Here is a 24181-nt window from a genome sequence, read left to right on the forward strand (position 1 = left end):
TTCCCTACAGTGAATTCAGCACATATGATGGCACAAACCTGTATTTAGCATTAAAAAGAAAAAAAACTTCCTCACCAGAAACAAAATTACCTTTGTTCTTTTCAAAGTATTTGACCCCAACAGACCTGAAAACAGTAGCAGACCTTTATCTCTTCTAACATAAAATTTTACCTGCAGCTATAACTGAACACTCTCTGGCATATATTATGCTCTCAAAACTGTTCATGGAATGACAGTTGAATAAAAAGAATCTGGATTTTTGTTATCCTTTCATTTCTTTCCATTTTCCTTTGGATTAAGAAGTAAAAGGATGAATTAATTTTTTTTTTATTTTTATTTTTTTTTATTTATTTTTTTGGCAGTATGTGGGCTTCTCCCGTTGTGGAGCACAGGCTCGGGACGCGCAGGCTCAGCAGCCATGGCTCATGGGCCCAGCCGCTCCGCGGCATGTGGGATCTACCCGGACCGGGGCACGAACCCGTGTCCCCTGCATCGGCAGGCGGACTCTCAACCACTGCGCCACCAGGGAAGCCCTGAATTAATTTTTTAAAAGAATTGTTTTCTGGATCCGTCTCCTGGGACTTAGCCTTGTCATTTTGATAGAGGATTGAGAAGACTCACTGATGTATCTAATCTTAACCAATTTGGAATCTACTGACATGCTGGCAATATTAAAGAAAAAGCACTGTCTTGTTAGGCAGGATGCTAGGCTGCCTTCATATCCCAGGCTCCCGCATGATTCATCTTGCTCGGTGATACACCAGTGGTGTAACTTACCCGGAGGTGCACCACTCCATTTTATGGCAACAGTTTAAGAAATTAAAATTACCTGTGTGGAAAGTATAATAAGCATCTGGGAAGTATTTCAAGAAGAGTTGTAGTGGCACAGTAAATGGTGCTTTTAGCTATTCCCTCATTTTAGTGATGTTTAAAACCAAGAGCCATCATTCTTGGGTAACCCTAGAGAAGCCTGGAGCTTATGTAGTCAGTATTGAAGTGTAAGTTGTCCTTCTTGTATTTTCATTTTACACGTGATGCTTAACTAAAGCCTTGTTTAAAACTTACTAGAATAAATAGATAAACTGACTAAATTAATATGAACAAGGCAGAGCTTATTTAAGGTTGCTTGCCAAGGCTGATTAAGGTTGATTGCCAAGGTTGATGCTAGACTGGCCAATAAAGCATCACCTGTTTAGAGTTTGCTAAACAGATGCATCCCCTGGGCTCCCACCCAGAATCTGAGGTAGCTGGTCTGAGGTGTGGTCCAGGGTCCATATTCTAAAACATCCCCTGGGTTAATCTGATGTACATATAGATTTTAAAAGAACTGATATGTTGTATCCACTTGATTGAGTAATTAGTTGTGCTTTAAATAAATGACTTCATTGAGCCTGTGCCCATAAAAAGGTGATATAATTAAGACCCAACACATTTTTTTTAATTTAAGGAAGTAAGCATGTAATGTTTATTATTAAAAACATTTATCAAACCCCTACTAAGTTCAGGAAATGTACTAAACAAAAACTGAGGATATCAAACGCTGGTCCTCATGGTGCGGTCCTTGGAACAGCAGCATTAGCATCACCTAGACACTTGTTAATAATGCAAATTCTCAGGTTCCCCCCAAACCTATCAACGCAGAAACTGGGAGTGGAGCCCAGCAACCTGTGTTTTTAAAATCCTGCCCATGATTCAGATGCAGCCTGAAGCTTTAAAGACACATATTGATATAAAAAATAAAACACCTGATGACTGATGACACCTGATGAAGTCTGATGACTTCAGGTGACTTGTATTTAGTGGGAGGCTCACACAAGGAAACTAGTCTGTACACTACAGGAGTTATCATGGAGGTATGCAAAGGAAGGGCATGGAAATCACCCCTGGATTTAGGAAGGGCTTCATAGAAAGCCCTTAGAAATGCACAATCTCAATGACTTTTTGGGAACTACCAACTCAGGATCTGCATTTAACAAGAACCCTAAGTGATTGATATACACAATAAAATTTGAGAGAAATTGGTTTAGAACACAGCCTGGCGCACAGTGAACACTACAGAATTGTTAACTATTATAATTACCTTATTTTCTTTTCCCTAGAACTCATTTATCTGAATTATATTTTATAGGGTGGCCATCGGTTATAGAAACATAGGTAATACGATTTTATTTTTTGTATAGATTGAACCATCTTGATTGCTTCTTCTAAGAGTTGCTAAAAGCACAGCCTATTTAATGATAATCAGACTCCAATTCATCACAAGATGCGTGCACAGGGAGGAGAGGAAGTCATAGAGGACTTGACACGTGTGCTAAGTCCCGAAGGGTGAGCTCTCGTGAGTCAAAGTAGCAAAGGAAGAACATTCCAGAAATAAGAAAAAAAACACATGCAAACATATAGACATTTTGGAGAAATGTCAGTGATTTGATAGGATTGGAATAAAGACTGCCTGTGAACTAGTGAGGGGATAGAAAGCCAGCAAAGACAGAGAGGATCCAGACCTTGAGTTATAAGAGAACTGCATTCTGAGAACGAAGCTGAGGAATTTGGTTTTATCCTGAAATCTGTCAGAAGCAATTGAAATATTGGAGTCATGGATTAAAATTATATTTTGGAGACTTTCTGAGTGGTTCATGTAAACTGGAGGATTGGTTTTGTATTGGAAACTAGTGTGATATAAGGCTAGGAAAGCAGGCAGGAATAATATGCAGATGTCTGTTAGACACCTACCATTATCAAGATGCTATTGGTAACCAGGGTGTTAGAGGCTGAATAGGAATGATTTCTGGCCGCAGAGAACTTACGATTTCCTGAAAATTCAGGCATTTTAACCTTTCATTATATGTAACACTGTGATTAATATGGGCTGGGAGAATCAAACACCAAAATGATGGCATCATAGAAGTTGATAGAAATGATGGAGCAGCATAAGCAGAAACACAGTGCTTTGCAAGTATGATCTTAGGAAATGTCGAATAGAGCAGTGATACTTGTTCATAAGCTACATAAGTCTGTAGCAGAAGATGGCTCTGAAAATGGGCCTTTGGAGCCAGATCACAGAAGGCTTTGAATGCTACTTTCTAGAATGGGACAGGGTTAGAATGCCATTTCCAGCAATGGAGAAGAGGCAGAGGAAACTGTGGGCTGAGGAGCAAAGAGAAGATGAGCAATTCAATCAAGCAAAGTAACGTGTTTTGAGCAGTCTGTCCCCAAGTTTACCATTATGACCTTGAACAGGAAGAAGCTGGAAGAAAGGGAAGAATGAGTTGCTAGATGAAGACAGACAGGAAGATAACTTTTGTAAGTTCTTAATCCACCCCCCAGCAACCCCCCTCAGCAAAAAAAAAAACCAGGTGTTAAACTTACAAAGCTCTGGAATGAATTAAGATCTAATTAGAAGTTAAAAGTAGAAATACAACAACTTTGGCGTCTAATCAGAATCACTTAACAATTATGCTTGTGGTATACACTTGGAGAATAATTCTCTCTAAACATGAGCCCCCCGTTTGCTCCTCAAAGCTTCCTATCTTTAAGTATTTTATATCCTACATCCTTCTCTATCCATTCCCTGCCTTTATTTATTTTTATAGCACTCATCATTAAAAATATACATTAATATATTCATTCAATTTTTTTCCCTCCAGAAAGCCATGAGAAACATGCCTTCTGGCCCAGTGTATCTCCAGGGCAGAGAGTAGTACCCGGCACAAAGACAGAACAGAAGTGTTCTTTCTCAATGAAGAAAGTACTATAAAGCAAACACAAATAAATGTTATATCAATGCTTTTATAAATATTTAGGAGCTCCAAATCTTCATCTTTCCTTGGTTCAAAGCTAGATTTCCTTAGTGTCTAATCTGAAACTAGCTACCCCTGAAATCTCTATAATCCCTAGATCATTTCTGCTTCAATGTGATTAAAAAAAAAAAAGCACATTTTGATCTTTGCATAACACTGGGTTCCTTAAAGTGACTCAAAGAGAGCTTTTTTCTAACTCACTGCTTAATTGAAACCAAAATGAATGTAGCTCTTCACCTCACATATAGGCGGAAATGTTCTCCCTCCTATTGATACAGCATTTTGTTACCTTGATTCATAAATGCAAACCAGCCATGCTAAAGAAAGTTTCCTGAATGTCTGTCCAGGGTCAATTTTAAATCAGTTCATATAAAAAGCTAAGGGCTAAAACTGATAGTTATATAAGAGTGTCAGATCTTTGGAAAATAAGATATGCCTTATAACCAGGAACATCAGGACTACCTGTACATTTGCTGTTCGTGAAGGGAGAGTGAAATTTCTCTGATTTAGCCAGGCATGGGAGTAGTTGAATGAACCAAGAGTCACCAGTGCAAACAGAACTGTTTATTGAGGAAACTCTTCTAGGTACTGGAGATAAAGTGATACAAAGACTGTTTTATGGAATTTATATTATAGTGAGAAAGATAGTCACTAAACCAATAAATAAGAATATAATATGGCCATAAAGTCTAGAGCATAGCTAATATACATAATAAGTGACTTGTTCTCAGTATATTGCCTGATGAATTAAATGTTATCCTTCGTCCACTAGGTCCAGCTCAATGGGCTGTACTTTTCCTCTCCTCCCTGTGCACGCATCTTGTGATGAATTGGTGTCTGATTATCATTAAATAGGCTGTGCTTTTAGCAACTCTTAGAAGAAGCAATCAAGATGGTTCAATCTATACAAAAAAATAAAATCATATTACCTATGTTTCTATAACCGATGGCCACCCTATAAAATATAATTCAGATAAATGAGTTCTAGGGAAAAGAAAATAAGGTAATTATAATAGTTAACAATTCTGTAGTGTTCACTGTGTGCCAGGCTGTGTTCTAAACCAATTTCTCTCAAATTTTATTGTGTATATCAATCACTTAGGGTTCTTGTTAAATGCAGATCCTGAGTTGGTAGTTCCCAAAAAGGCATTGAGATTGTGCATTTCTAAGAAGCTTCCCAGTGATGCCAATGCTGCTGGTCAGTGGGCCATATTTTGAGTATTGAGAGAATAAGCATTTTACGTGAAGCTAAATGGAGGAGGAAACAAGGCAAGGAACTGGGGAAGGGCACATGATGAAGGCAACTGCAACTGTAAAGGCTCAGAGGCAGGAATAAGATGTGTGTACTGGCAGCAGATTGAAGTGGTTGGTGAAGAGGTAGGGAAAGTAGGGTATGAAATTAGCACTATCCAGTGCAAGTAAGAAGTGTGATTTCCAGAATTGGAAAGTCAGTGCTTTCACAGCTCAAGACCGAAGCTCTATCATTAGGTAGACTGGGATTCAAATCTTAACTAAAATCTTAACTACACTGTACTAACTGTGTGACCTTGGGTAAATCACTTAACTTGTTCAATTTTCTATTCATTTAAAAGGTGATAAACACAGGACGTGTGTTAGTTTAGAATTAAATGAGAAAAGCTTATAAACTACCTGGCACATACTGAAATCTAAATGAATATATAAGCTAGCATAATTATTTATATAAAAAGCGTAAGTGGCAAAGGCTTAAAATTATAATTGATGCAGTTAAATCCACAGGTAAAAAGGTAATTGAAAGAATGAGTCAGAAATAGAAAGAAAAAAAAGGCAAAATTATGTTCCAAAAGGAGAAATAACACTATATCTTTCTCATTGATTTTACTCTTCCGGACTAGGAATGAGTTTCATGTGGTTTGAGACAAGCTATCAGTTTCAAAGAAAAATTAGAGTCTGCTCTCTTTTATATGGAACAGTCCATTAAGCTTATTCTTCCATGTGAGAGTTTCTCTTTTTTTTGGAAAGTACTTTCCCTAAGTTTCCTTTGAAATCCCACTTCTGGGCTTCCCTGGTGGCACAGTGGTTAAGAATCCGCCTGCCAAGTCAGGGGACACAGGTTCAAGCTCTGGTCTGGGAAGCTCCCACATGCCGCAGAGCAACTAAGCTCGTGCACCACAACTACTGAAGCCTGCCTGCCTAGAGCCCGTGCTCTGCAACAAGAGAAGCCACTGCAACGAGAAGCCCGCACACCACAACGAAGAGTAGCCCCCGCTCACCACAACTAAAGAAAGCCTGCGCGCAGCAGCGAAGACCCAACACAGCCAAAAATAAAATTGATTGATTAATTAATTAATTAATTTAAAAATAACAAATAAAAAAAATAAAATCCCACTTCTTCCAATTTTTACAGAACTCCCATAGAATAAATCTGCTTACATTTATGCTCACAAAACATTCATTTGGACATAGATTCTGGAATTTAATGTCTCATTCCAATGTAATTCAGTGTACTACCACATGCTCAGCAATGCATATTCAGTACTTACATTTCAGTTAAAATGGATGTGCATCTCACTTTAAAAATATTTTTTAATTCCTCAGCTACCATCACATAGCTTTTCTTCTCTTGCATGACTTTCTCACAATAGGAGGAAGAAAGTACCTGTACAGGTATTTAAATAAAGTAACTCTTGGAGGGCTGGCTGGGTAGTCTATAGCACTCTCATGTAGTCTCACAGTCAACATGACATATCTTATTTGCAAAGCCTTGTATAGACAGCTTAGGAAAGCCAGGAATACAGGGCTGGATAGGGTTTTCCCCAAAGGGCATTTTGATGTTTTGTTTATACTGTCCTACAGAAAAAGAAGGAGGCTATTGAAAGTGACAAACGACAAACAGAGGACACTTTAAAAGAAGGCACTGACATACTTGATGAAGCCAACCGTCTTGCAGATGAAATCAACTCAGTCATAGACGTGAGTATTTGGTGAAACCCAAAGTTAAAAGAAAGATGATAGTGATACAAGCTCTCATAAATGGGAATCAATGAGAAATCTCAGTAGTATAAGCAGATACTGTTATTTTCTTGTGGGTATAAAGTTGTTTTTGCCTTATTCTGTTGTGGCCGTGCTCACCCATTGGTAACAATTAGAACTTCACATTACTCGCTCAGTAGACATGAATGTCTGGTGAGGGTACTCACACACCCACACCAACCTGTATTTTTTTCACGGTGATGAAGGGCATTTCTTGTTCCTAGGATAGCGCTTAACAATCTGCTTCAATATTCACAGAATATTAGTTAAAAGAGAAATGTAAAGCTACAGACAGACTTTTAACATACTGTCTAATGCAGTAGATACTGATATATGGTGATGCATGGTAATAGAAATGTAAATAGTGTAAAAGATCCCAATGACTATTATTTATGCTATCAAAAATGCTACAAAGTAGCATTTTTTTAAAAAGATTGTCAGGTTCTTCTTGGTATAAATTGCCTTCATATATTTCCTAATCTCTATCATTAAATAATAGCTTTTATTTTCTATTCTTTTTTGCTAGGTTAGTAAATTTGAAGTTTCCTAAAAACCTAAGTGTGTATAATTAGATCTCCAAGAGAAATTAGTAAATGAGAGGAGGCTTGGATTCACTTACTTAAAATGCCTTCTTTTCTCTACATATCAGTATGTTGAAGACATTCAAACTAAATTGCCACCCCTGTCTGAGGATCTGAAAGATAAAATAGATGACCTCTCCCAAGAAATAAAGGACAGGAAGCTTGCTGAGAAGGTGTCCCAGGCTGAGAGCCATGCGGCTCAGTTAAATGATTCATCTGCTGTCCTTGATAGGTATGTCATTTGTTGTTGGAAATATCTATGTATCTTGACACTTGTCCAAAAGTTTTAACTAGAAGAAATGGTAGAGAGTTGCTTTCAAATCTTGATTTTTGTAATTATGCATATATGAGCTACATGGCCTTTCTGTGGAAAAGCCTAATTAGAAGGGTCTGGGCAAAGCTCTACTGGAGCAGCATCAAAAGTCTGAGTTAAAAGTAGATTCAAATATGGCATGGTGGGGAGTGAACATTGCCTTAGGCTACACTTAGAAAAAATATTTTCTGTTCTTTATTGGAGAGCACAGCAGTTTCCTTATTAGCATTTTAAATAATAATGTATAAACACACATTCTGCTTCAAATTTCAGTTTTATATTTTTAATGAAATCAAACTATTTATTGTGAAAGGGGTGGCTTTTGAAAATGTGGCTCCATACATAGCCTTTAAGTCTTGTTTTTTCTTTCAAATTCCATGGAGGCAATGCATACTGCCCTGTGAAATAACAGCTCATTATAACTGGGATTCTTATACGGGTCAGCGAGGGAGGGGCAACTGGTGAGGTGTGTTTGACTAGTAAACAGCCTTCTAGGTATAACTGGTGTGCTTCCCCTACAATTTCGGGGTTGTCATAACAAAATAGGTGTATTAGCTCCAAGAATAATTTTCCTAAATGAATCTGTATTTAATATACTCCATGTGTAAGGTTCTGTTTCAATACTTAATACTCTTGATACAAAGGAAAATATTAATGTTTGAAGACCCTGGGAAAAAATTTACATACAATCACAATTACATACATACAATTCATTTTATAACAATTTTACAACATTTTTTAACATTTTGCTAATTTATCATGAAGGGTGGTAAATGGAGCAGTAAGCTAGAAGTCAACAGAGGCAGGCTTCAAGTCCTTAATTAGCTAATTAGTGACATGTTGGTCATGTGACCTGAGACAAGCAATTTAACTGAGACTCATTTGGCCTCATCTGAGAAGTGCACCTACTCTAAAGAGATTTTGTGAACTTCAGTCCAATAATATAGAACAGGTGCTCTGAAACCTGTGCGTGCTTCACAGATAACATAAAGAATCGTCTCAGTGCTCACACTTGCATGGTGCTCATGGATGCAGAAACTTCTAGAGGATGCTATGGGTACTTAAAAACATGTTGGCAGTATTTCACTGCTTAATTATTTAGGAATATGAGTTTAAACTGAAAACTACAATATAATACAATTCGTAGATACCTCACTATGTTTTGGAATTAACATAATTATACTGACCATGATCATTTGGAAGCCATATTTGTTATAAGTAAGATGTTTTTCATTTGAGTACCAACTGCTCTGATGTTCTTTTTTGGGCAATCCCAACAGAATCCTTGATGAGGCCAAAAACATCTCCTTCAATGCCACTGCAGCCTTCAAAGCTTACAGCAATATTAAGGACTATATTGATAAAGCTGAGAAAATTGCCAAAGAAGCCAAAGTTCTTGCACATGAAGCCACAGAACTGGTAAGAAACAAATAGCGTTATGTACTGAGAATGGAGGTCAATCTGTTTGAATAAGTACCTAAACTAAATTTCTCAAAGCTCTGGAAAATGCTGGTAAATTAGAATATTTGTTTTGTATTATTTTCAAAGGCTCCTTTTAAATTTTATCCGAAATAAATTCTCAGTCATAGCAAAACTCTTTTCTCAGTCACCTATTACTTTCCACTATTAATAAGGGTCTTGAAATTATCACAGATGCCAAATAGTTTGTGCCACCAACTCGCAAAGGAAAAACAGTCAAACTTAAGACTCTGAACAGGGAAATTTATCACTATTATTCCATATGTCTTCAGTAAGAAAGTGCCTTGGAAATTAACACCAGTGCTTATAGTCACATACAGATTGATTCTATGTAAAGTTTGATTATAAGGTGCACATTTTACAAACATGCCAGATCATATATTTCTAAACTATTATACTATTTTTATCAGTTGAAATGTTTACCTTCAAAGCTACTTTTGGCTGCTGTCATTGTTCAAAATAAATTTGCAATTAATATATTAGAGTTTTCGGGTTCTAAGTATAGCACATTATCTGAGTATCTTCAATAGTCACAAATCTTTTTCCTTTACATGTAGAGCAACATTTTGTAACCAAGTTATGTGATAAACCTTGGTAATACTATTTCAGGTCAAATTTCATTTCATAGGAAGCACGTGGTGAGTTAAAATGTTCAGAACCATCACTTACTCCTTTGGCTTCACACAGAATCCCCCAAATACATCAGAATTTCAGGAGAAAAAGAATTTGATTGGACACTTGACTGTGAATGAAATATGCATAAATAGTGGGTGTTGAAGAAACAGATCCCTATTTTCTTTGCTTTGGTATTGAGCACAATGCTTTCATGGATTTCAGGGATATTGGAGGTATTTGCCACACTCTTAGCAGGTTTATTTTATGGTCATGGTGAATGATGCATCGTATTCCATCAGCAGTTAGTACTGTTTTGGTTTCTCTGGAATGAGCTCTACCAATACCATATGTTCTGTTTATTTCTTATTCAAAATCATGACACAATTATTACAGAAACTTCCCTATGTTCAATTATCCTTTCAAAAGGAACCATTTTTCAAATCTATTTAAAGATCCTAGTCTTCAAGTTCACCATTTTCATCTGACCCATGTTTTATTGGATCACCATTTTCAGCATTTAGCACAGTACCTGACAGAGAGTAGACACTCATGAGTAAATGAATGAATGTCATTCTAATTGACATTTTTTCATACCTATTTACAACATTTTGTACCAATAAAATCCTCACTATTGTCATTGCTTCATTTTTATGAACTTCTAACATTTTATGTTAAAGACCTGTTTATTTTTACCCAAATTTAATACTATCACTTTATACTCGGGAGACTCTCATATTCATGCCAACATGAAATATTCACTTTTCCTCAACACTGATGCTTATACATGATAGGCTAGCCAAACTGAAACATAGAGCTAGGACAAGTTTTTTGTTGTTTTTTGTTTTAACTAGGACAAGTTTTACTGCATTACAGCATGTCCCCTTGTTATTGTTATTCCTTCTCTGTAAGCCATGTAAAAATAATTAAGTGTCTGAAAAATTACAAAGTAAAAGCTAAAGAGAATCACTGATTTATTAAGTGGCTAACAACAAACACACAGAAGACTGATTTGGCCAGAAAGTTTGTTGGACTGTGTTTCAAGAACAGAATAAATAAAGTTTTAATTTTAATAATTCATTATAATATAGTTCTATTATACCGGAAAAGAAATATATTTGCCATTAAATTGAACAATTACCTAGATAGTACTAGCATTCCATAAATGTTAGAGCTGGTATTATTGCTAGAGCTATAGATAAACACAGAAGAGTAAGATTAAGTTTATTATTTGTGTATGAAAGAGTCATTTGAGTCTAGTTCTGCAAAGCAGGAAGAATGTTTTCAATGAATTAGAAACAAAGGACAAAGAAACAAAGCAGGAATTTATACAAGGAAAAAAAGACATATTAGACAAGCAATAAAGCAATCAATTACTACTGTAAAGAAGATGGATGTAAGTTAATGTGAGAAGAAAAAAAGCATTGAAAATACCATAGGAAAAGAAACAAATGAATATGGAATAGTCTCAAAACATAATTGACAGCATTTGTAAAGCCACTTCACTTTTAAAAATCTGCTTAAGTCTACCTATTTGTAGTGCACACATAATCAACAATGGAATTGAAAGGAAAATATGAATGAGAAAAAAGTTGATCCTTTATTTTAATTAAATAATAAGCAGGTGGAGGCTATAAGCAATTCAAGGTTGTAGTATAGTTCCTATGTGAAGAGTAACAGCCCCTTGTATATATAATTTATTTAAATATCAAAATGAAATATCATTTTAGGAACAGACATTATGAAAAAACACTATATTTCTATTAGTGCTAGGCAGAAAAATACTATTATTATATTATTGGTACAAAAGATTGTTTTCCCTACACATGATCTCCAAGATAACATCTCATTTTGTGCCTCTCATTGGTAGGCACAAGGAGAAAGAGAAAGGAAATATGTCACCGTTTAGAAAATAGAATATGAAGATCCAGTAATTTTTTTCTAATCTTTATTGCTTTGATGCTATAAAAAGTCCTCAGACTCTAAAATAACAGAGAATTAAACCTTTGAAAAATGTTTCCAGATCATAGGTGAACTTAAAACCTATGTTATCAAGCAGGTCAAATTTTAGAAGTGGATGAAAAGTAGATTTCATGTGCTGCTGGATCCTTGGGATGACCACCAGAGGCAATAGGCACGGTGTCAGTAGCACTGGGAGATGAGACCCTCTGCCCTTTTCACTGGGAAGTTCTTAGATGCTCTGCACTTGAATCTGGTATATCCAAACGGCAAACAAAAGGAAGGAACAAAAAGGAAGTCTAATGTAGAATGGATTCCTTAGATCTGGTTCTTTAAGATCCTGAAGAATCATCACACAACAGTAACCACACAACCTCCATCTGTCCTGAAATGTTGTCCTCCTTCCTTCCTTTCTTTCTTTGCTCCCTCCCTCCCTTTCTCAAGGTGAATGGAATGTGCTCTGTGATATATACTTCAGTGTACAAAATGTAGGCAGTCCTCACCTTCCCTAGGTGTCTTCCATTAAAAAAAAAAAGAATCACTTTTTCACTTCCCACAGCACCTGAAGATTTCTTTTTTCTTCTATACCCTCGTCTTTACACTGTAATCATTGTTATTGTCTGAAACTCTCCCTCTCTCTCTCTCTCTCTCTCTCCCCCTCCCAACACACACCAACAAAATTCCTGAATACCCTCTAATCCAGAATCCTCTTTCTCAATTAGTCTCAGTCTCAGTGTTTAGTCTGATCTTCACTAAGAATCAGCACTAGAAATTGAGAAGAATTTATACTTGCTCTCAACACCAGTACACAATGTGGTCTTCCTCTTTCTTCTCCAAATTCAAGTTCTGTCACTTGCTAGTTACCCATCACTCCTGGGAGCCATAAGTCTAGATATCTTCGGCATGATCTTTCTCAGGCACATCTAGGAAAAAATAATATAAAATACAGAAGAAAGTGAGCGCAATTTGTAAGTAATGCATTTTCTCATAGAAACAGTAATAGTGAGAGATAGTAAAGAACAGTGCTGTGTAAGTGATATGTAGGCTTTAGATGAACTAAAGAGAGGGGGGAAATTCTGAGAAAAATATTAGACAGGAGGAAAATATACCTAAAATTAAGTAAGTTTAAAGCCTTAGACACCTGATCCTAAAAATACGTGAACTGCTGTTGTGACTTCCCACTGTTGATTCCTTAGTATGAGGGGAGTAAAAATCCATAGAAACTCGAAGTTTTTTCTTCAAAAAACTTGAAACTTGAAGGAGTTTTTTCTTGCTTTAGGGTCGAGTCTACAGAATAAATTGGATTTTTGTAAACTCACTCTTATGTGACAGATCAGTGGGGAGAAAAACCCTGATAGAAAATAAGGATACTAGAAAGCAAAGTCAGGGAGCTCTGATAACATGGCAGTCTGAGTTAATTCAGATCTATCCTAATGTGAGAAATTCACAGAAATGCTAGGTAAATTCTAACTCCCCAAAATTTAACACATACTTTATTTTATAAAGAGGAAACAAGGGGCTTCCCTGGTGGCGCAGTGGTTGAGAATCCACCTGCCGATGCAGGGGACACAGGTTCGTGCCACGGTCCGGGAAGATCCCACATGCTGCGGAGTGGCTGGGCCCGTGAACCATGGCCGCTGAGCCTGCGCGTCCGGAACCTGTGCTCCGCAACAGGAGAGGCCACAGCAGTGAGAGGCCCGCGTACCACAAAAAGAAGAGAAAACAAAAGAAAAATCTAAAAATAAAAATGAGAGTAAAACAGGATAGCACATTCTAGAGCTGGCAGCTTGGTGACTCAATGAATTTGGAACATAAATATAGATCATATGTCTAGGGACTGGGATTTTTAAAGCCCAGGCAGGGAGAGAAGACATCACAGATATCATCCTGAACCTACAAAAGGAGGAGTCTCTTTTGACTAATCGAAAGTATGCAAAACGGTGAGACTTGGAAACAATTGTTCTCATCAACAAACACTCCTTCTAGCCCAGAACATGCCAAGGAGCCTTGTTACTTTTCATGCCTCCAGTTGTAAAAAATGTCTCTCATAAGTTGCTAAAACCATAAGCCTGTGGATTGAAGTCCAAATTTATACCGTATATATTTATATATGGATTGAAGTCCATATGGTACAAGACTTTCCAAGCTAAAACTTTAATGGGGAGAGGAGGGAAACTGATCCTGGTTCTTGCAACCTCTAGAGCATCTAGAAGGACACAGAAAAGTGGTCTGTTTAGATACACTATAAATAATCAAGTAGGAAAGAGGGTAGGCAGGCAAAGTATGTAACATGATCCTGAAGTTATTGAAAAATCTGAAAGAGAATATACAATAAACGTGTTTAAAAGTAGTGAAATGTTAAAAAGAATAGAAAAGAGTGATAAAAAGAAAAAATACAGAAGATTATGGAAATTTGTAACAAGCAAATAAAATTTCTAAAAATAAAATATATAGGAAAAGAGAATGAGTTAATAGAAAGAGTTGAATACATTACCTAGAACGCAACAAGTATGGTAAAACATAAAAGGAGTGTAAGAAACAAGGAATATAGATTGTAAAAATGAAATGCAAATCTATTAGGAGTTCCAGAATTTGAAAAGGGTGAGAATGGGGAATAGTAATAGTATAAGAGATACTGAAAATTTTCAAGCGCTGGTGAAGGATATGTTATGAATTCTCAAGTTAAGGAAGCCTATCACAATAACTAAAATAAGTCCACACCTGGAAAGATCATTGTTAAACTACAGAAACTAAAGAGAAAAAGAAAACAAAATCTGAAAATAATTAGGGAGAAAAGGCTTTGGGTCAGACGTCAACTGCACAGCCGCAGCATCCGGGGCTTTGAAAGATGTTGCATCTCTGCCTGCTTTCTACTCTGGGCATTCTGCTCCCATGGCCTGCTGCCACCATTTCACAGCTTAGTGACTGTGGTGTTTTCCTCTTCCTACTTCCTTTTACCAGAAAATAATGTCTCCAGAATTAAAATTTAAGCTGAAAATAGACCTCGAGGGGAGAGAAGCATGAATAACTCCGTGAGAATTTCATTTGCACTATTTCACAAGTAATATTCCATGATTTTCATATATAGTATATATGGTATATAGTAGTTGATCACTAAATGTAAATTGCCCCCTCCCATCTCCAAACATTGATACTAGGAATCTAGAAAGGCTAGGATGCTCCAGATTTTCAGAATGAACAAGATATATATACTGCCAAGAGAGATAGGAAAGTTGAATAGAGAAGAAAATTTCAAAAAAATTTCAAAGAAAAAATAAAATTACTTTCTTTCCCTCCTTAGTTTGAGATAATCTATGAACATTTATTGGTTAGAATTAGGTTCAAGTGGTGTGCCAGAATTTCCTAATCAGGCTGTGGAAAGAAGATAGCAGGTCAGAATTTGAGGATTAGAAGATCTGTCTCCAGGTTGAGTGCATATTGTCCATGTACTGAGCTGTGTCAGCTAAAGTAATAGCTTTTTAAGAAACTTGGTGCAGTCTATTCGGATCCCTCTCTTGGCTTAATGCCGATAGTTAATATCCTCCCCAAAGCTTAAAACTTATTGTTTAATCTGGTTTAATATTCAGTCTCCAACTATATCCTTCCTTGATGCAGTTGTGGTGCTTATAATAGGTGCTTCTGAACTATTTATTGACATGAGGTATTAAGCATGTTCACATTTTCAATTTTTTCTATAAATTTTTTAAAACCTTTTTTTTTTTTTGCGGTATGCGGGCCTCTCACTGCTGTGGCCTCTCCCGTTGCGGAGCACAGGCTCCGGACGCGCAGGCTCAGCGGCCATGGCTCACGCGCCGAGCTGCTCCGCGGCATGCGGGATCCTCCCGGACCGGGGAACGAACCCGTGTCCCCCGCATCGGCAGGCGGACTCTCAACCACTGCGCCACCAGGGAAGCCCAAAACCCTTTTTAAAAACACATATTTATTGTACTTAATATATAATAGCATTATGAAACATACAGGAATAAAGATAAATAGAATTCTTGCCTGTCCTCAAACCAGCAATAATCATTTAAATTTTTATTATTTGTTATGCTAATAAAAATAATACTTTCCAACTTTTACGTTCATAATTTATTCTTTTCCATTATTGTAATTTTTCCATTCCCTATTATTATTTTCTTTATTGTTATTTCTTTTAATACTAGTAGTAGTATTCCTAATAATTTCTTCTTTTTTATTAGTTTTTGAGTCCATATGTAGGCAGATTTTTTTTTTTTCCACCATGATCAAGTGGGATTTATTACAGGGTGCAAGGATGGTTCAAAACCCGCAAACCAACCAATGTGATACACCACACCAACAAATTGAAGAACATAATCCACATGATCATCCCAGTATATACAGAAAAAGCCTTTTTTTCTTTTCTTTTCTTTTCTTTTTTTTTTTTATTCTATTGGGCCTGACTTCCTTCATTCAATATTATGGTATTTAAAAAAAATTTTTTTTCATTTTCATTTTATTTTTTTATACAGCAGGTCCTTATTAGTCATCAGTTTTATACACATCAGTGTATACATGTCAACCCCAATCGCCCAATTCATCCCACCACCACCCCCACTCCCCCTGCCGCTTTCCCCCGTAGGTGTCCGTACGTTTCTTCTCTACATCTGTGTCTCAATTTCTGCCCTACAAACCGGTTCATCTGTACCATTTTTCTAGGTTCCACATATATGTGTTAATATACGATATTTATTTTTCTCTTTCTGACTTACTTCACTCTGTTTGACAGTCTCTACATCCAACCACATCTCTACAAATGACCCAATTTCGTTCCTTTTTATGGCTGAGTAATATTCCATTGTATATATGAACCACATCTTCTTTATCCATTTGTCTGTCGATGGGCATTTAGATTGCTTCCATGACCTGGCTATTGTAAAGAGTGCTGCAATGAACATTGGGGTGCATGTGTCTTTTTGAATTATGGTTTTCTCTGGGTATGTACCCAGTAGTGGGATTGCTGGGTCATATGGTAATTCTATTTTTAGTTCTTTAAGGAACCTCCATACTGTTCTACATAGTGGCTGTATCAATTTACATTCCACCAGCAGTGCAAGAGGGTTCCCTTTTCTCTGCACCCTCTCCAGCATTTGTTGTTTGTAGATTTTCTGATGATGCCCATTCAAACTGGTGTGAGGTGATACGTCATTGTAGTTTTGATTTGCATTTCTCTAATAATTAGTGATTTTGAGCAGCTTTTCATGTGCATCTTGGCCATCTGTATGTCTTCTTTGGACAAATGTCTATTTAGGTCTTCTGCCCATTTTTGGATTGGGTTGTTTGTTTTTTTAATATTGAGCTGCATGAGCTGTTTATATATTTTGGAGATTAATCCTTTGTCTGATGATTCAGTTGCAAATATTTTCTCCCATTCTGAGGGCTGTCTTTGCGTCTTGTTTATGGTTTTCTTTGCTGTGCAACAGCTTTGAAGTTTCATTAGGTCCCATTTTTTTATTTTTGTTTTTATTTCCATTACTCTAGAAGGTGGATCAAAAAAGACCTTGCTGTGATTTATGTCAAAGAGTGTTCTTCCTATGTTTTCCTCTAAGAGTTTTATAGTGCCCAGTCTTACATTTAGCTCTCTAATCCATTTTGAGTTTATTTTTGTGTATGGTGTTAGGGAGTGTAGATGTCCAGTTTTCCCAGAACCATTTATTGAAGAGACTGTCTTTTCTCCATTGTATTTCCTTGCCTCCTTTGTCATAGATTAGTTGACCATAGGTGCATGGATTTATCCCTGGGCTTTCTGTCCTGTTCCATTGATCTATATTTCTGTTTTTGTGCCAGTACCATATTGTCTTGATTACTGTAGCTTTGTAGTATAGTCTGAAGTCAGGGAGTCTGATTCCTCCGCTCCGTTTTTCGTTCTCAAGACTGCTTTGGCTATTCGGGGTCTTTTGTGTCTCCATACAGATTTTAAGATTTTTTTTGTTCTAGTTCTGTAAAAAATGCCATTGGTAATTTGATAGGGATTGCATTGAACCTGTAGATTGCTTTGGGTAGTATAGTCATTTTCACAATATTGGTTCTTCCAATCCAAGAACATGGTATATCTCCCCATCTGTCTGTATCATCTTTAATTTCTTTCATCAATGTCTTATAGTTTGCTGCATATAGGTCTTTTCTCTCCCTAGGTAAGTTTATTCCTAGGTATTTTATTCTTTTTGTTGCAGTTGTAAATGGGAGTGTTTCCTTAGTTTCTCTTTCAGATTTTTCATCAAATCCTATGATTTTTCATCATAGGAATGCAAGAGATTTCTGTGCATCAATTTTGTATCCTGCAACTTTACCAAATTCATTGACTAGCTCTAGTAGTTTTCTGGTGGCATCTTTAGGATTCTGTATGTATAGTATCGTGTCATCTGCAAACAGTGACAGCTTTACTTCTTCTTTTCCAATTTGTATTCCTTTTATTTCGTTTTCTTTTTCTTTTTCTTCTCTGATTGCCATGGCTAGGACTTCCAAAGCTATGTTGAATAATAGTGGTGAGAGTGGACCACTTGTCTTGTTCCTGATCTTAGAGGAAATGCTTTCAGTTTTTCACCATTGAGAATGATGTTTGCTGTGGGTTTGTCGTATATATGTTGAGGTAGGTTCCCTCTATGCCCACTTTCTGGAGAGTTTTTATCATAAATGGGTGTTGAATTTTGTCAAAAGCTTTTCCTGCATCTATTGAGATGATCATACGGTTTCTATTTTTCAATTTGTCGATATGGTCCACCACATTGATTGATCTACATATACTGAAGAATCCTTGCATCCCTGGGATAAATCCAACCTGATCATGGTGTATGATCCTTTTCATGTGTTCTTGGATTCTGTTTGCTGGTATTTTGTTGAGGATTTTTGCATCTATATTCATCAGTGATATTGGTCTGTAACTTTCTGTTTTTGTAGTATCTTTGTCTGGTTTTGATATCAGGGTGATGGTGGCCTCATAGAATGAGTTGAGAGTGTTCCTTCACAGTTTTCTGGAAGAGTTTGAGAAGGATGGGTGTTAGCTCTTCTCTAAATGTTTGATAGAATTCACCTGTGAAGCCATCTGGTCCTGGACTTTTGTTTGTTGGAAGATTTTTAATCACAGTTCCAATTTCATTACTTGTGATTGGTCTGTTCATATTTTCTATTTCTTCCTGCTTCAGTCTTCGAAGGTTATACCTTTCTAAAAATGTGTCCATTTCTTCCAAGTTGTTCATTTTATTGGCATAGAGTTGCTTGTAGTAATCTCTCATGATCCTTTGTATTTCTGCAGTGTCAGTTGTTACTTCTCCTTTTTCATTTCTAATTCTATTGATTTGAGTCTTCTCCCTTTGTTTCTTGATGAGTCTGGCTAATGGTTTATCAATTTTGTTTATCGTCTCAAAGAACCAGCTTTTAGTTTTATTGATCTTTGCTATTGTTTTCTTTGTTTCTATTTCATTTATTTCTGCTCTGATCTTTATGATTTCTTTCCTTCTGCTAATGCTGGGTTTTGTTTGTTCTTCTTTCTCTAGTTCCTTTAGGTGTAAGGTTAGATTGTTTATTTGAGATTTTTCTTGTTTCCTGAGGTAGGCTTGTATAGCTATAAACTTCCCTCTTAGAACTGCTTTTGCTGCAGGCCATAGGTTTTGGATCGTCATGTTTTCATTGTGATTTGTCTCTAGGTATTTTTTGATTTCCTCTTTGATTTCTTCAGCAATCTCTTGGTTATTTAGTAATGCGCTGTTTAGCCTTCATGTGTTTGTGTTTTTTACGTATTTTTCCCTGTAATTCATTTCTAATCTCTTAGCATTGTGGTCAGAAAAGATGCTTGATATGATTTCAGTTTTCTTAAATTTACTGTGGCTTGATCTGTGACCCAAGATGTGATCTATCCTGGAGAATGTTCTGTGTGCATTTGAGATGAAAGTGTGATCTTCTGTTTTTGGATGGAATGTCCTATAAATATCAATTAAATCTATCTGGTCTGTTGTATCATTTAAAGCTTCTGTTTCCTTATTTATTTTCATTTAGGATGATCTGTCCATTGGTGTAAGTGAGGTGTTAAAGTCCCCCACTATTATTGTGTTACTGTCAATTACCTCTTTTATAGCTGTTAGCAGTTGCCTTATGTATTGAGGTGCTCCTATGTTGGGTGCATATATATTTATAATTGTTATGTCTTCTTGGATTGATCCCTTGATCATTATGTAGTGTCCTTCCTTATCTCTTATAACCTTCTTTATTTTAAAGTCTATTTTATCTGATATGAGTATTGCTACTCCAGCTTTCTTTTGATTTCCGTTTGCATGGAATATCATTTTCCATCCCCTCACTATCAGATGAATGTGTCCCTAGGTCTGAAGTGGGTCTCTTGTAGACAGCATATATATGGGTCTTGTTTTCGTATCCATTCAGCAAGCCTGTCTTTTGGTGAGAGCATTTAATCCATTCACGTTTAAGGTAATTATAGATATGTATGTTCCTGTTACCATTTTCTTAATAATTATGGGTTTGTTTTTGTAGATCCTTTTCTTCTCTTGTGTTTCTCACTTAGAGAAGTTCCTTTAGCATTTGTTGTAGAGGTGGTTTGGTAGTGCAGAATTCTCTTAGCTTTTGCTTCTGTGTAAAGCTTTTGATTTCTCCATCAAATCTGAATGAGATCCTTGCCGGGTAGAGTAATCTTGATTGTAGGTTCTTCCCTTTCTTCACCTTAAATATATTGTGCCACTCCTTTTTGGCTTGTAGAGTTTCTGCTGAGAAATCAGCTGTTAACCCTATGGGAGTTCCCTTGTATGTTATTTATCGTTTTTCCCTTGCTGCTTTCAATAATTTTTGTTTGTCTTTAATTCTTGCCAGTTTGATTACTATGTGTCTCGGCATGTTTCTCCTTGGATTTATCCTGTATGGGACTCTCTGAGCTTCCTGGACTTGGGTGGCTATTTCCTTTCCCATGTTAGGGAAGCTTTTGACTATAATGTCTTCAGATATTTTCTCGGGTCCTTTCTCTCTCTCTTCTCCTTCTGGGACTCCTATAATGCTAATGTTGGTGCGTTTAATGTTGTCCCAGAGGTCTCTTATGCTGTCTTCATTTCTTCTCATTCTTTTTTCTTTATTCTGTTCTTCAGCAGTGAATTCCACCATTCTGTCTTCCAGGTCACTTATCCGTTCTTCTGACTCAGTTATTCTGCTATTGATTCCTTCTAGTGTAGTTTTCATTTCCGTCATTGTATTGTTCATCTCTGTTTGTTTGTTCTTTAATTCTTCTAGGTCTTTGTTAAACATTTCTTGCATCTTCTTGATCTTTGCCTCTATTTTTCCGAGGTCCTGGATCATCTTCACTGTCATTATTCTGAATTCTTTTTCTGGAAGGTTGCCTATCTCCACTTCAGTTAGTTGTTTTTCTGGGGTTTTATCTTGTTCCTTCATCTGGTACATAGCCCTCTGCCTTTTCATCTTATCTATCACTCTGTGAATGTGGTTTTAGTTCCACAGGCTGCAGGATTGTCATTCTTCTCGCTTCTGCTGTCTGTCCTCTGGTGGATGAGGCTATCTAAGAGGCTTATGTAGGTTTCCTGATGGGAGGGACTGGTGGTGTGTAGAGCTGACTGTTGCTCTGGTGGGCAGAGCTCAGTAAAAGATTAATCCCCTTGACTGATGATGGGTGGGGCTGGGTTCCCTCCCTCTTGGTTGTTTGGCCTGAGGCGACCCAACACTGGAGCCTACCTGTGCTGTTTGGTGGGGCTAATGTTGGACTCTGGGAGGGCTCACGCCAAGGAGTACTTCCCAGAACTTCTGCTGCCAGTGTCCTTGTCCCCACGGTGAGACACAGCCACTGCCCGCCTCTGCAGGAGACCCTCCAATACTAGCAGGTAGGTCTGGTTCAGTCTCCCCTGGGGTCATTGCTCCTTCCCCTGGGTCCCAGTCTGCACACTACTTTGTGTATGCCCTCCAAGAGTGGAGTCTCCGTTTCCCCCAGTCCTGTCAAAGTCCTGCAATCAAATCCCACTAGCCTTCAAAGTCTGGTTCTCTAGGAATTCCTCCCCCCATTGCCAGACCCCCAGGTTGGGAACCTGACGTGGGGCTCAGAACCTTCACTCCAGTGGGTGGACTTCTGTGGTATAAGTGTTCTCCAGTCTGTGAGTCATGCACCCAGCAGTTATGGGATTTGATTTTACTGTGATTGTGCCCCTGCAACCACCTCACTGTGGCTTCTCTTTTGTCTTTGGATTGGGGTATCTTTTTTGGTGAGTTCCAGTGTCTTCCTGTCGATGACTGTCCAGCAGCTAGTTGTGATTCTGGTGTTCTCACAAGAGGGAGTGAGAGCACGTCCTTCTACTCTGCCATCTTGGTTCCTAATCTGTAGCCAGAGTCTTTTGATATCACTGCTATTGTTCAATACATCACATAGTTAAACACTGTGAATCTTACAGTAGGATTAAACATTAAGGTATTTCTAATGAGTATCTATTTATAAATGTGGTCATATCGTCTTTTTAGTCTGTCTTATTTAATATTTGCTTTGTGTAATTGGATGAATCAAAATACGTAAAGAATACTTGCAAGGTCATTTTGAGTTTTTATTTCCTACATAAAGAAGTGTGCAAATATTGGCAGAATACACATTGCATTCAAACGGCCCAATATAATATAATGTCAGTCAAGTTTTAAACTTTAACTCGCATATACCTTGTATTTTATTCTGCCAGTGATTACTTAGGAGTCATTCAAACAGTAATTTTGACTTCTTATTAATACCTATAATCATTGGGATTTAAAGTTTGTACCAGTGTAGTGTTAATGGAAAAATAGTATAATCCATAATTGGTATGACAGTTGAATCTGTCAGTAAAACTGGTGAGCATTTTTTCTCCATCAGCAATTCAGCAACTTATCTAAGAACTGATTCACACAAGAGCAAATATGAAAAAGTCAGTGAGGATCTAAGTTACATAGAAAAATATTGAATCTGTGTGTGAAAACGGTATTCATCAAGCCAGCTGACTTTAGTGATTTTCTTTGTACATGATACACTCATTTGCGTCAATAACTTTAAGAAAATCTATTGGAAGCAGAATAACAAACTTCTATTTGATTACCCAGAATTTGGCGTATTTAAAAATTGAGGGCATAAAGTGTTAAAAATGAAATCAAAGAGTTTGTTACATCAGTCAGCAACACAGAAACTCTTTGGGGTGATGCTATAATGCAATATAAATTTAAACTAATTTTATTCAAGGCAGCAATACTCTCAGACCTGGTATTTGAGATTTCCACCAGTAGGAATAAATACAATAATAAATATATGAATAATCAAGAAGTGAAATTGCCATGTTGAGTTTGATTCTGGACATTAAATGGAAAGAAAGCAATAAGCCCTCTGAGGAGGTTTTCTAACTCAATCGACCTTTATCCATTGTCCGTACTCAAAATCAAGACTCCTTGTCGTACCCACCCATCCTACCCTCAACAGCTTGTCAGCAGCAAGCCAGTGGCACCCAAGGGTGACGGAGCAATGGCTCTCATGCTGTGACTAGTGAAAACCTGTTCTCAATTAGTTACATACTTTTAAATCCTCTCTCGATTGTCTTTCTTGGTGTTCTCAAGCTGCAAATTTGCAGTCATGAATTCTAAATTCTCATGAGTAGTTTTGGAGATTTTCTATCTCATCCCTTGGTCTCCTTTGTGTGCTTAGTTGCTTCCAGTCCTCCAGAGACTCATCTAATCCCTGTCCCATTTTAGGATATTATGCAATGCTAGGATCTACAACCTTTCTTTCACCAGATTTCTGACCAAAGTCATTTTTGGGGTTGTTTCTGAACTCATTTTTGATTCATAATTTCATTTTAGTATCCTGTAGATTTTTTAAATGTGGGTTATATTAAAACACCTTTAAAATCAATACAGTTATTTCCTTTTTTAAAAATTGTGTATGATCTTTTTAATTATTACAAAAGCAGTTCATGTCCATTATAAAGCAAAATAGGAAATACAGACAAGCAAGAGGGAGAAAATCTAAAATGTGTGTAATCTCACCAACCACAAACAACGACTTTTATAATGTTGTTTATCTGTCCATACCTTTTCCTGTGCAAATAGCTTTTGTACAAATGGGTAATTTTTACATAACTGTTTTGTAGCTTAATATATCTAGTAACATCACTTGCACATTTTTCAGTGTTCTCAAAAGTTATGTCTTTTAAAATGTATATAGGGCTACATTCCACCATTTCTTCTAAGAATTTATTTTACTATAGTAAGAAATTTTCCCCAGATTTTTAACAACAGCCTAACATGCCCAAATATAAATTTCTTCTGATAAATATTTTACATAAACACACTGCAGCTAATTTTCAGCCCTTACATATACCTCTGCACATTTTGAACAGTTTTCTTTATTAAAAAGATTTTGAATTTAAAATCATCTAAGTCACATATTATCTTGACAC

The 24181-nt window shown here is 36.8% G+C and overlaps 1 protein-coding gene across 2 annotated transcripts in view; it reads left to right on the plus strand.

The window, feature by feature from the left end:
- Positions 1-24181, plus strand: part of LAMA2 (laminin subunit alpha 2) — a 628216-nt gene that overhangs the window by 512243 nt on the left and 91792 nt on the right. For both annotated transcript variants that reach the window (XM_007450523.1, XM_007450524.1), the window contains exons 38-40: positions 6633-6749; positions 7459-7622; positions 8984-9122. In XM_007450523.1, coding sequence (XP_007450585.1) covers positions 6633-6749; positions 7459-7622; positions 8984-9122 — 420 coding nt within the window. The remainder of the gene's footprint in view (positions 1-6632; positions 6750-7458; positions 7623-8983; positions 9123-24181) is intronic.

Source organism: Lipotes vexillifer, unplaced genomic scaffold (assembly GCF_000442215.2).
Source record: "Lipotes vexillifer unplaced genomic scaffold, Lipotes_vexillifer_v1.1 scaffold537, whole genome shotgun sequence".
Lineage (NCBI taxonomy): Eukaryota > Metazoa > Chordata > Mammalia > Artiodactyla > Lipotidae > Lipotes > Lipotes vexillifer.